General features: G+C 36.8%; 1 protein-coding gene across 4 annotated transcripts in view; it reads left to right on the top strand.

Moving 5' to 3' along the window:
* The window catches only part of ca10a (carbonic anhydrase Xa), a 167,506-nt gene that overhangs the window by 25,219 nt on the left and 129,047 nt on the right, over positions 1-13,240 (top strand). For all 4 annotated transcript variants that reach the window (XM_035402223.1, XM_035402200.1, XM_035402206.1 and 1 more), the window contains exon 3: positions 192-266. In XM_035402223.1, coding sequence (XP_035258114.1) covers positions 192-266 — 75 coding nt within the window. The remainder of the gene's footprint in view (positions 1-191; positions 267-13,240) is intronic.

Below are 13,240 nucleotides of genomic sequence, written 5' to 3'. Positions count from 1 at the left end.
TAAAGAAATGGAAATGGAAGCAATGATATGGTTTCTAATGGTTTTAGTCTGGGGCAAAGAAATATGAGATGAAAGGCTACAGAAGTAAACATGCAATACATAAGTGGAAAAAAAGGAAAAAAAAAAACATTTTATTTTTATTGAAACATAAATAAATAACATTTGATTTTCCTCCCTTTTTTCTCTTGCAGCACAGCCAAATTCACCAAAAATTCATGAAGGCTGGTGGGCATACAAAGAAGTTGTCCAGGGGAGCTTTGTTCCAGGTAATGATTTTCAGACATCCAGTTCTGTCATGTGTTCACACAATCAACTCTTTCACACCCTGGTGGCAATTACTTATGCTTCACACTACAGTACATATTGTCATTATGACACCTTGTCAAAGGTGTTTCCATGCTATTTTTAATTGGTGTTCAAGTCTGTTGAATAAAATATAGATATATTGGAAATGTGCACTCAGAGCCTTAAGAGAAATGCTAGCATAAACTGCATACTGCAGAGTCTATTCTGCAATAGAATGCCTATCTACAGTTGTGCTTTTACAGTCCTTCTTGTACAGATGGACAGTGCTATTTATGAATGCTGATTCGAGTAGATTGCTTGGTTAAAACTGTTACTCTTAAGATAAAGCTCGACTTGCATAAAACAAATGATAACAACAGTGTGTATTATGTGCATAGTTAATATGGAGGAAAATATAAATTAGTGGCATTGTATGATATTATGCATTTATTATATGCAAATGAACAAATAAAAGTGTCAATAGCTCTCAATCCTCAGTGGGCTGACAATAATGCAAGAAAATCAATCTGACCTGCATTCACTTCTTATTGATGACCAGAGTCTGTGGCAATGAATAAAGGTATTTACTTCTAAACACTCATATACAAACCACCGTGCATTGACCCAACAAAGGTATAAACTAAAATGCATTGGGTATTAATTAATACGGTATAGTGTATGAGACCAGATTACCGTTGTTTCAATAAATATGCAGGAATCATACATTCTTGATTCAGTACTCCCCACTGTGCAATGAAACATCTTAGCAGAAGGATGATGCAAAACCTGAGACTGTGCTTTGTCTGAAAAGTGTAACCTTTTATTCAAATCATCACTTTCATCTGTTTAAATTTATTGTTCAAGACTAACCCCATAATATGTTTTCCTATAATATGTCATACAAAATTATTCAGTACGTTGTGAAATTGGATATATTAAACAGATGGTAAAAAACAAAAATGGCAGCTACTTCATGTCTCCTTCGCTCACACTATTGGGAGTGAAGGACTGTAAAATAAATGAAATGGGCTACAGCCAGCCCAATTTTCTGCTCATTACCCCTAGTTGCTGATAAGAAAACATCCTCTTGGTTTCTGTTCTCTCTCCCTCTCTCTCTTACCCCCCTCCATCCCTCTGTCTTATATCTCCCTCTGTCTTTCCTTAATTAACATTGTTTGTGTTATACAAAAAGCACGCAGCCAGGTCCTTGTGGAAGAAGATGGCATAGCCATATATTATATTTGCTATGTTTTTGTGGGTAATAATGTGGTGCATTGGGTACAGAGCTGGGCTTGTAACCCAGATAGGTTACATTCCCAGGTGTGGCAATGTTCATCTGTATATTCACATGTATACCCCACAAAAAATGATAAAAATATGAGGATATATTGGTATGGTATTGAAAACCCCCCTCCTATCCTTCCCAAATAAAAGCACTTTGTGTAGTTTTCTCCACAGACAGGATTAAACCATGTTAATTTCAGTTAAATGGGAATTTGGCAAGCTCTGACCTCACCAATCCTTACTATTTATAGGTCATTTTCTTTTTGTCACTATTTATCTTGGTTTCACTGTAGAAGGCACAGAACATGACATAAGGTATTTCTATGCTAATGCATCGTGGAACTTCATCTTCATGTTGTTTACTCTGAACACATCTTCAAGAACCCAGTAACTCCCTAAATCATATTATGAAGATTTTTGTCAATCAAACAGCAAATTAATGAAATTAGCTTAGCTGCAGGCTACATCTATCTAGGCACTTTTTGTGGTCATTTGTGCAGTATTTAGTTTGTTTGGAAATATGAATGTAAGGTAGTTATGTATTATCTGTCTGATTATCTCAGTCTTGCATTGTTCCGGTTTACTGGATATGTAATACAGCCAATGTTACTTTGCTTTTAAGGCACAAGCTAATTGCTTTCTCTAGAACTATGAAGGTCAATAACAAAATCTAATTACGCGGCCTACGCAACCTGTGCAACATGCTGCACAAATATAAATGATCTGGCGCACACAGCACAAATCAGGAAAGCTATGCAGACTACGCAGGAGTATTAAACAGGCCTACAATAATAGTCTCCTATGAAGGCCTATGTGTCCTAATAGTGTTCGCGTTTATGTTCAAGCCTCGACGGGTTAATTTAGCCAACGTTTCTGGCAGAAAGCATAGCCAGAAAACCCATGACAGCAGTTGAGCATGTCAGGCAAAATTGTTCATCACGAGTTGCCAGTGCTTGTTCTACTAATCAATAATCAATGAAATGCACCTATATTTTGAATGCACACAAATTACACTACTAAAAGCAAAGAAGTTCATGTGCAGATGAAAAGCCGTTTCTCCAATTTCCTAGAGAATTGTTTTTATAACAGTAGGCAACAGCTTCAATATAACAAGCCCATATTTCTGCAGTTATTAATCCACACTGACCAACTAACAACCACTGCCTTAAGTACCAATCATTCCATAAACCCGAGCTAAAGTCCTTACAGCTGGCACAAAGGAAGTCACTTACTTGTTGTTATCATGCATATTTTCACATCAGCAGCATAGGAGAGAACCGTTGTTCTGTTGATTTCCCCTACCTTGTTGAAATGTCCTACCGGCAATGTAAATTTTCAGTCATATATATTGATCTTTTGCTACCTTATCAGAAAATACTCCTGCTAGTAAACTGCTACTTTAGTATCCAAAAAAGTAAGTAGGCCTTATCTTATCAGGAAATGCTTCTAAGGTAATTAAATTCTAATTTTAATTAAATCATCCGAAAGAAAACTCAAAAATGTTCGGGCCTGGGTTTCCCAGGGTCTCTCTTCATAGCCAAAGATGGGCTATTTCTTTCCTTTAATTGCAACTCTCTTGACCGCAAGACAATAACAATACTACCAACATTAAACTAGCATTGATGTTTTATACAAATTTTATTAGGCCTGCTTGTGACACATTGCCCCTAAAACAATAGGTGGGATATTTTGATGTCCTAATTTGAAAATCCTATACCCTTGGTGTCATATAGGAAACATCAATTCAAACAAATTGCCTCCATAAAGTAAATAAAAATGCCAAAAACAGCAAGATTGTGCTGCCCTATTGCTTGAAACAGGTATATATTAATAAGACAAATACAGCCTGACATCGGTTTTATAGAGTAGCCTATAAGTTATGTTACATGCCATCATCACCTGACTTCTGCATGCCATGGTAGAACTAAAACAGGTGTATCATCACTCAGAACTAACATTACTTTTTTGCAGGATGGCAGTATAGGCACACCTATGTGGCATGTGTGCCTGATAAATTGGTCGATTAGTGTATGAACATTGGTGATTAAATATGCCTTAAAGTGTAGACTTGAATGTATTGGTTTGTTTGCTGATCAACGTGGACATTCAAATCATGATTACATTTTAAAACATAGCTCTAAAGGTGGATTTGTAACAGGTGTAATGTTTTTGTCTGTTGAGACAAAAATGCAAAAACTAAAGCAATAAACTAAAATAAATTACCTTCCTAACTAGTTGCTTGTGCAGGCCACCATGCATGGTATGCTCTTTTGAGCCAAAAGTGCTTTGTCCTGGATAATGCAAATATTAATGATGTATGGATTTATTTTTGTTGTTACAATTGTACTGCACCACTGTTACAACTGTCCCCCACACACTTTGCAATAATAACATTATTTATATTTATATTGTACACAAACTGTTTATGATCAACTGAAACATAGTGTGACTTATTGTAGCAGACTAATGTAAGCTATTTGCACTGACATTTCACTGCTTTTGACCACATTAACTTTGTTTAACTGAATTAGTGGAAAGTGTTACAATTTTGCACGTTTCGGTCTACATAGGCTAGAGTATATTTACAAAAAATAATTTTGAATAACAAATTCATCCATTCTTTTTCAAAATTACCCTCATTTTAATTTTTGGGGACACTCAAGCTCCTCAGCAAGCATAGAGCTTGCACCTAAGACCTGAAAACACATAACCAGACCATTGTTTTGATACTTTATACAACCAAAGTTATGTTAAATGACTACAAAATATCTTTATTACCTTTTCACATCACTGAAAAGTAATCATTTTACAAAGCATTCTGCAGAGGTGCATGACTCTTCTTCAATGCAGTATCACTGAAATCCCATGTTAAACCTCAGGGTGTTAGTGATATGCAGTCTTTCCTGCCTGTTAAATGAACTTTTTTCCTTCTTTTTATTAGCACCCTTATTTGTTAGCTGACTGCATGCCTTTTGCACTGGCTTGTAAAAACCACAACAGCCTGCCCCAGTTCATTATTCAACCTTTGTTTGTCCAATTATTTCCAAGATTTTACTGCACCGCTGAGCAAGCGACTTCAGTTAGGTCTGCAGCTGCACTGAACATGGACAATAACAGCTGGATGCACATTGCCTGTGACAGAGGAGTCGATCAGCCACAGTTACTCAATACTGTACTACTGTCAAACACAATGTCCAGTCCCAATGCTCTGAGGTCCAGGTCCCTTCAGACTCAATGAAGGAGCAGCTGTTGGCATAAATATTGCCTTTGCCTCCCAAGTCTTTGATGAAATAATATAGTTCCGAGTTATATTTTTCTTCCTACTTGGTTAATTAGTGTCTGATGGAAACATAAATGCACCTAAATATTCATTCTAATGGATGTTCCATGTTGAGTACATGCTCAAAGTTCTCCGGTTTTATAATAAAATGGGACAGCTAGATTACAGTGAACAGAATAATCTATTCTGTATGAATCTGCATCATAATAATTTGAAGTCAACGCATGTGTATCACATATGAAAAACTGAAGGTCCAGTAATCCTCCTCTGATTGTCTAGCCACTGCAAGTTTACAATTATGTACAATACAAATTCTGTTAAAGTGCTCTGTAGTCCTGGGACTGTAGTGGGGTTAGATTTAATGTCTAGTGATAACAATTAATACATAAATTATACTTCTACCTCTTACATGTGACATTTGCAGTTAAAGATTAATTTGATGTTTCCTGATTTATGCATAACATCTGCATTATGTTTGATATCAAATTCTTATGATTCAGACTTGTCCTTCTGCATTACATGTGTTTTGCAAGCACCTTCTGAAGTCAAAACTTATCACTTTCAGCATGAGATCCTGTCAAAGGTAACCGAGCTGGCACACTCAAGGTCAAATGCAGAGTGGACATTCTGGGCTCTGTTTTCCAGTGAGTGCATGGTGTTTTGCGAGCCGGCGCACTGGCAAAGTTGTATTTTCGCCATGGATTTCGCCTGAGCTGGTTGGTCATTTCCTGACTCGCCGTGTGCTGAAGTGGGAGGAGAGTCACTGCTGAGGGTTTGTCAGTCAAGATTGAGCAGCGGACTATAACTTTGGTGCAAATCATTGCAATTTTCTGGTTTGTCTGGTCTGCGATTTGCACCCTCACCACTCGTCAGCTCAGACCAGGTCTTGGGTATAAGTCGCAAATCAGCATAGGGGAGATTGATCATTTTGAGGCTTTCCCATGTAATGCACACATGATCACAGCCGATTCAAAATCAATGGTTTTCATGAATCATATGCTGTCCAATTTTACTCTGATATACAGTGAGCTCCATATTGTTTGGGACAAAGATTATTTTTCTTGATTTGGCTCAGTACTCCACAATTTTATATTTGCAAGCAAACAATCCACATGTGGTTAAAGTGCAGGGTTTTTGTAATACATTTTGGTTTCACCATGTAGAAATAACTTCACTTTTTGTACATAGTGTGAAGCCCAAAAGGAACTGCCTAAGATCCAAAGCACCCCCCCATCTGTTAAACATGGTGGTGGGGGGTGTTACGGTTTAGGCACGTATGGCACCCACAGATACTGGCTCGCTTGTCTTCAATGATGATGTTACTGCTGATAGCAGCAGCAGGATGAATTATGAAGTGTACTGAAGCATCTTATCTACTCAAGGTAAGTGAAATGCCTCCAAATTCATTGTATTCGCTATAAAGGTCTTCCTTGGCTTATCAGGCTTTTTATGATTTCTGAGCTCACTAGGGCTCTACCCAAATCAATAAATAAAAAAAATATCTTTGTCCCAAACATTATAGCAGTCACTGTGTGTATCAGTATCAGGCCTAATATAAAAGGGGCGGTGATGAAGTGACTTGTGCATGATGCTCCTACAAATTAGCGAGGCTATTTGCAGAGACAATTTGAGGAAGATTTGACAAAATCGCTCAGGAGGAGGATTAGCCTGTTTGGTAAGACAGGAAAAGCTCTGTTATATTTCAGTGATTTCTTTTATCATACGTCTATTTGGATGACAATTCTTTCTTTCAATTTGTAGGGATAATGGAGTATAAATTGTTCGCCGCATGGTGCAGAAGGTACAAAACCCAGGTTTTTAAGCGTTGACCTACCTCCTCTGACCTGAATGAGGAGTCCCACAAAAAGCTGAATCTATTCCATGCAGTGCTGCAAGAGGTCTGTGGGATAGTTGTAGTGGACATCAAGTGCAACACAACTGGTTCCTGCATGCACCCAGTCCTCAAAGTAACAGCAGTCCTTGGCTTTCTGACCACTGGTTCATTCCACCATACCATCAGATTGGTGGCTGGAGTGAGCCAGAGCGCTGTCAGTTCAACTATTCATGCAGTTGGTTCAAGTGTAGTCCAACATGCCAGCGAATGCGAATACAATGTTTTTCCTTCATCACCCGATCACCAGCTCAGAACTAATTAAACCCTTGGTACAAGTTCAGTTTGTGATTTTAGAATTACCTTGTGAAACAAATCCATTATTGGAATGGCTGTATAATTTTTTTTTTAACGATAGCAACTCAAAATCGATGTGCGGATGGCAGTAGTAGACCATGGAAACAGGTAGTATGCCAGGGCGTTTTGTGCCCCACTCTTACATGGAATGAAAAGAGGTCATTTGATTGGCTATGAGTGTATTCAGCTGCAGCACACTCACTGATAATGTATTTGTCACAATCCATCCCATTTACGACCTGCGACATGTGCTTTGACTGGGCCCATGCACCCTGCCGCTTTGATTGGGGAAAATAAAGCCCTCTATTTCCATGTCCCAATCCTGGAAACAAAGAATGGAACACAGTGTGAGTTTGCATATGCTGTTGTTTTTTTTCCCCATTTTCCACATGGTCCTTATGAAAAAATGGGATTGTCTCTCCTTTAAAGATATAAAATAAAAAAGTTTATGAAGCCTGCAAAGAAGTCTACTTTCGTAACCAACGGATGTAATGCAGAGGCACATCCTGCAGAAGCTTGTGCTTAGCACATACAAAGGCCATCTTTAGGTGCCAAGCAGGGTGTCAAAGATTGCCAATTTGGTCTCTGCTGCTGCCCAGAGGTGTTCAGATGAGTTCATGGTGAGGAAAGTAGTCTTCTGTTCTTGTGATTTTTTTAAAAATACGCATCACTTTGATAACTATAGCTTTATATGTCTGAGGCACACACTCCTTTGATGTTAAAGGATCTCTCTGTTGCTGCTTCTTCTCTCGAAGGTGCTGCAATCCAAAGTCCATGTACTGGGAACACAGGTTTGAAAGACATTCAATAGTTTTCAGGTGATTTGATGCATGAATTATTTGTTGGTACATGTTTTAGATGCTCAGGCAGTATTGAAAGCCCTTCCTTTGTTTCAGATCAGAGGTGCTGAAAGGATTCTGAGATGTTCTGTTAACAGCAGTTCTGTTTTTTGCAGAGGGCGGGGGGTGGACTAGTGCTTTTGGATAATCTTTCAACTTGTTTCACCTGTGTCAAACAGAATTTCTAATACACACAATATTAACTGAATGTTGGACAAATTAAGAATTGAAAACTTTGAAATATTATTTTATAAAGTAAGTATAAATTAAGTAATGAAAATGACATTTCATATGCTCAATCACTTTTTTCAGCATCTGTAAGTTGTCTGTGCTGTGTTGTATTTAATATTTTGTCACCATTAAACCTATCCTAATTTTTAAATAAACCATTATCATTCTGATTCTATCGTGCAAAAGGAGGATAATGGCGAGAAACATTTAAAGAATCATTCACTTGGAGAGTAGCTAGCCTCTAGGAAAGCACATACAACACATTATTTAACACTTTAGATAAGCTTGTCTAAATTAATTGAGGTTGTTAATTGCCAGGTATTTCCAGCGTGTCTAACTGGTGGAATCCATTTTCACAGTCACAAGTCAAAACCTAATTATGGGAAGTGGCTGATTGGTGTCTCATATTTTATTGTATGAAAATCCAATAATACTTTGCCTGCTTTTATTCATTCAAAGGCAAGTTCAATGTCACAGTTACTTGTCATCAAAATTTGCTTACAAGTCATTTTTAGACTCACTTATCTGAAACTTCCAGGATTGCGTTAGAACCAGCAGAATGCTTGGAATAGAATAGAATGCACTACACAATTGTGGAATTTTAACTGTTGTATTCATTTTGTATAACTATTCTTAATAGTACCCAAACAGAAAAAATCCAAATGCACTAATCCAGATATATTTCCCAGAAGTCCTATATTTCCTAGAAGTCCTATATATAATACTGTATTTCCCTGTGTATGCACTTCTCCAATGCACTTTCCCATTAACCAGTAGCTATCATAGCAGTAAGCACACAGATAAATTGTTTTCAACTGACATTTTTTCTTTAGTCAGATAAATGCCTCTCAGGTGAACACATTACTTCCCATTTATGAAAATATTACTACCTTATTTTTGGTTTTCCAAACTTTGGAATCATACTCTTTGTGTGTATAGAATCGGTACATCAGTACAGTTTTTCATGGAGAAAATACGACTGTAGTAGGAATTTCAACATGGTATTTTCAACAGTTCAGATATACTGTAGGTCTTTACAAGTAATTGCAATCAGAAAGACCATCACAGTTTAGTTTTGGACTGCAATAGTATTTTGACAAAATACTAGAAAAAATGCCTGCAATCCAAATATATAGACTATATCATCTGCAATCAAAAAATAATTAAGTTGGCTGACTGACCATTAAATTTGCTGTTTTCATTTTCTCATGCTCATTAAGTCCAAAAAACCTATATATAAATCGCTTTTTTAATATATTAATGAACTATCAGAGCATTTGCACAAGATGGAACTTGCTTAGAGCAGTTTTCCTTTTAATTGTCACATCAATATTTAATCTGCACCCTACACAATTATTAATTGTGGAAAACCACACTGGATTTTCATTACATATATTTTGAATGTATTTCTGTTCCATTGAGTGGGCATAGCATTTTCCCCATTGGATTTTATTCTGAAGACTCTTCCATGACATCATAAATCCATTAAACTGAATTAATATTTATACTAATATCAATGCATTTAGTTCTCTCATAAAGTGTACCCACACATTATTTCCATGGTCTAGGGGATATTTGCTCTTTTAATTTCAGATTACTTTGTTATTTTCATATTACACATTGTTTTAACAATTGTCTGACACATCAAATCAAAAGGACGTGTGGGTTAAATAAGAACAATTATGAAACATGACCTATTTAAAAAATCACTGTGGAAATGTCCTTTTGTAGTCTTTTGGATGATAATTAACAGGACTTAAGACTTTTAAGCACATTCTGTTCAGAATACTGTAGCATGAAATATTTTATTTCTATTTTAAGTTAGGATATACTGGTAAGCAATTATTAAAATGTGGCAGGTGAAATAGGTGTTATTACATGGTATATCCACAGGAATACATAAACAAGTAAAACCGGCTAAATTAATAATAAAAAAGCTGTAGTAGAGCTTGTCTGCTGTTTGAATCTTAAACATTAAACTACTATCAAAGTTTTTATGAATCAGGTTATCAATAAATTCTGTTTTCAAGCTAGTGGGTTACATCGCTCTTTGCATCTGCAAGCTCATAAAGAATCATATTTTCCTAACACTACCAAATGCAGTATCCAGTAGCATTATCTCTCTCCTTTCTCACACCCTGGCTGTCCCCTCCTTTCCACACCAAAAATTATAGTTGCTGCAGACTTTTTTTTACATTGAACCGAAATGATTGATTTGGGCCAGAAGCCCATATGGAATCCTTTGTCTCCATCTTACCTGACAAAACATAATATGTTTGCAAGTGATTTTAATTACAAGGTCAGGTTGAATCATTTGCTACAATGATTTTTGAATTGGCATTATCAGTATTCAAGAAGAAAAAAATAAAATTAAAAAAATAAATAAATATATTTTTTAAAAATATTATATGGTAATTATATTTATCTCTACAAGTATTTTATCTGAACTACATTTTCTGTTCAATATTAACCCCATTTCTTCCTAATTATAAATGCTTAATTTGTGTGTTGTAGCAGTATCGCTGCAACCCATTTTGTAAACTCAAGAAAGTCCAGACCTGTAACGTTTCTTTATAACTAGTGATGTCAAGCCACTGCTTCTTTTCACTCCACAGTACACCAGTTGAGCTCACACAGACACAGAGCTTGTGCTGGCAGTGTGTGGGCACCCAGTTGAAAACACAGGGTTAATGGTGTGCAGAGGGACATGGATGTCCCACTAACTGAAATCCCTACGTGACGCTACTACTATTGTGATCCACTCTGCAGGGCTGTCATCTGAAGCCAGCACTGGCATGCAGATTTCGTATCAGATCATGGGCTCCATCCACACACTAGAACGGTGTCTTTCGTTGATTTGTTGCCCTCCCTTCTTTTTGCAATACAAATTCAGGAATTAGTCATGCTATAATGAATAAAAATATTTTTTCCCTGCAACTTTCTGTCCAGTTAATGGTCTGTAATGTATTTCTTTTTCTTCTTCCTACAACAACACAAAATGAATATAATGCTCTGCCTTTTGTAAAATATAACGAAATATCGATGTTTCTATTGACTTGTAAATGGCTTAATACATCCAGAAGAACTGCATGTACAGTAAAGTACTTGCTGTAAAATCTCACATTGCACTCCACACCTTGCAAAGTTAAAGGTTACCTATTCAAGTCAGTATTTCTTTGTCAACTTGACAGGTGCTGGGAATTTCTTATTAAAATCAGAAATGTGCTGATTTGATACCTAGGAATGTCAAATGGGGTATCTAATGATATTTTTCACAGACATATATAATGTTCAATGAAAAAGTTAAAATGAGATTTTTAAGGTGAGCTAATCCTTTGATATAAATGATTAATAAAAGTGCAAAGGCTTTATGTACTTGTACAAGGAATTAAAGCCTGTTACCTTTTTGTCAGAAGTGTAAAACATTTCTCAGCATGTTTTGTAAGTTTCTACAAAAAAAAAAGAAAAAATCTTACTGTCATAAATTAGTCATTGAATCAGCCCCTAAGGCAGGAGATCAGCACTCTACAAGTATCACCATTTCCCTCTTTTGCAGTTAACACCGCCCACATGATGAGAATAGAAATGCTCAGAGGGCAGAAAACAGATCTATAGCAGCTAATTTGCTCCTCCCTTGTGAAATGTATCACAGCGGACATTCGAGGGATAGGTGACAGCTAGAGGAATTAAGTGACTGGGTGATGGATGAGGTTCAAGAAGGAAGTGTCTCATAACCTCCCCTTTATTTACCATGGCTGACAGACAAAGGGAGGCGAGGGAGAAAGAGTGGAAAGGACATGGGGCAAAGTGCTGGGATGAGTGCCACTGTACATATTTTGCGGGGTAATTGTGATCGCTCTGCTGCAGTGGTCGGCTTTGTGTCCCTCACACCTGACCCATCAGTCTGACCTGTCAGCGTGGCTAACAGAGGATTATAGGACTAGTGATTCCGATCAATGACGAGAGTTAAAGGCATCAGATGTCCTCCGTCCAGTCTGATTAGAGGATTACATGTTAAACAGTTACCCTGTCATCAACATATGTTCCCATGTCGAAAGTAGTAGTGGTTAAATGTGTGAAACGGCCTGTGTTGACACTTTTGCTATTTTGGATAGCTGTTTTTTTATGCCACTTTGATTGGCCAATCTGTGCCCCAGAGTCGGGTCATTTGAGCTACAGCCTTTATTTATTCCTTACACAATTAGACAGTTTAGAGGTTACATGGGGTACTGGATGGTCCCCGGGATTCAGCTGTATCCAGCACCTTTTATCATTTCCCTTTCCATTTTCAAATTTGGCTCTCAGTCTTTCAGAACTCACCCAACACTAGTCATCCTTCAGTAGATGTGAAATGAGTCCAGGGCTTCAAGCCTATGAGAACTGTAAAAATGATTAGTATAATCTCCTTAACAATGGAAATACTTTCAGTCAATAAAATTTTAGTTGTTTTGTACATACGCATCAGTTTACCCAGGCCCAAACCCCAACAGGGCAAGCCAGAGGCAACGGTGATGAGAAAACACTTCCTGGACAGGGGGAAGGAATCCTATAAGCTTTTTGTTTTTAATGGGAAAAACTCTCTTTAATAAAAGGATATCCCAAAATGTACAGGCTGAATCAAAATGAACACCACAGCAATTAATAACATTATCTGTTGTGACAGGCTATTCTACCATATTCTAATATAAAAACAAGACATGTTATATGTATTTTTCCATATATATATTAACCATAATCTGAATCTTAAATGAAAACTATAATTTGTCTGTTATATAATTATTATTCACTTATGAACAGTATTGAACATCCCACTTTTACATGTATTCAAACCCAGTTACATGGTAGGATTGAATTAACATGTATTTTCAAATGATTTATGATCTTCAATGCACATATCTAGTCATAAATCTTTTTTTTCCCCTGTGGAAACTTGTTCTTGTTTATTCTAAACTGATGTCTTTATACAGAAAATCCATCAAACAATCTCAGGTAGGAACAGATTTATATGGAGAACTGATGAATGTTCAAGGGACTGAGAAAATGAAAATGTCATTCTCCTAGTAGCCCAAATGCACAAATTGCTCTAAAGAATTTGCACAGATTGCGCTTTCAGAGATGTTCATTATTGAATAT

Source organism: Anguilla anguilla, chromosome 2 (genome assembly GCF_013347855.1).
Source record: "Anguilla anguilla isolate fAngAng1 chromosome 2, fAngAng1.pri, whole genome shotgun sequence".
Taxonomy (NCBI): domain Eukaryota; kingdom Metazoa; phylum Chordata; class Actinopteri; order Anguilliformes; family Anguillidae; genus Anguilla; species Anguilla anguilla.
Note: the sequence above shows the minus strand (reverse complement) of the source record. Positions and strands in the feature narration are given on the sequence as shown.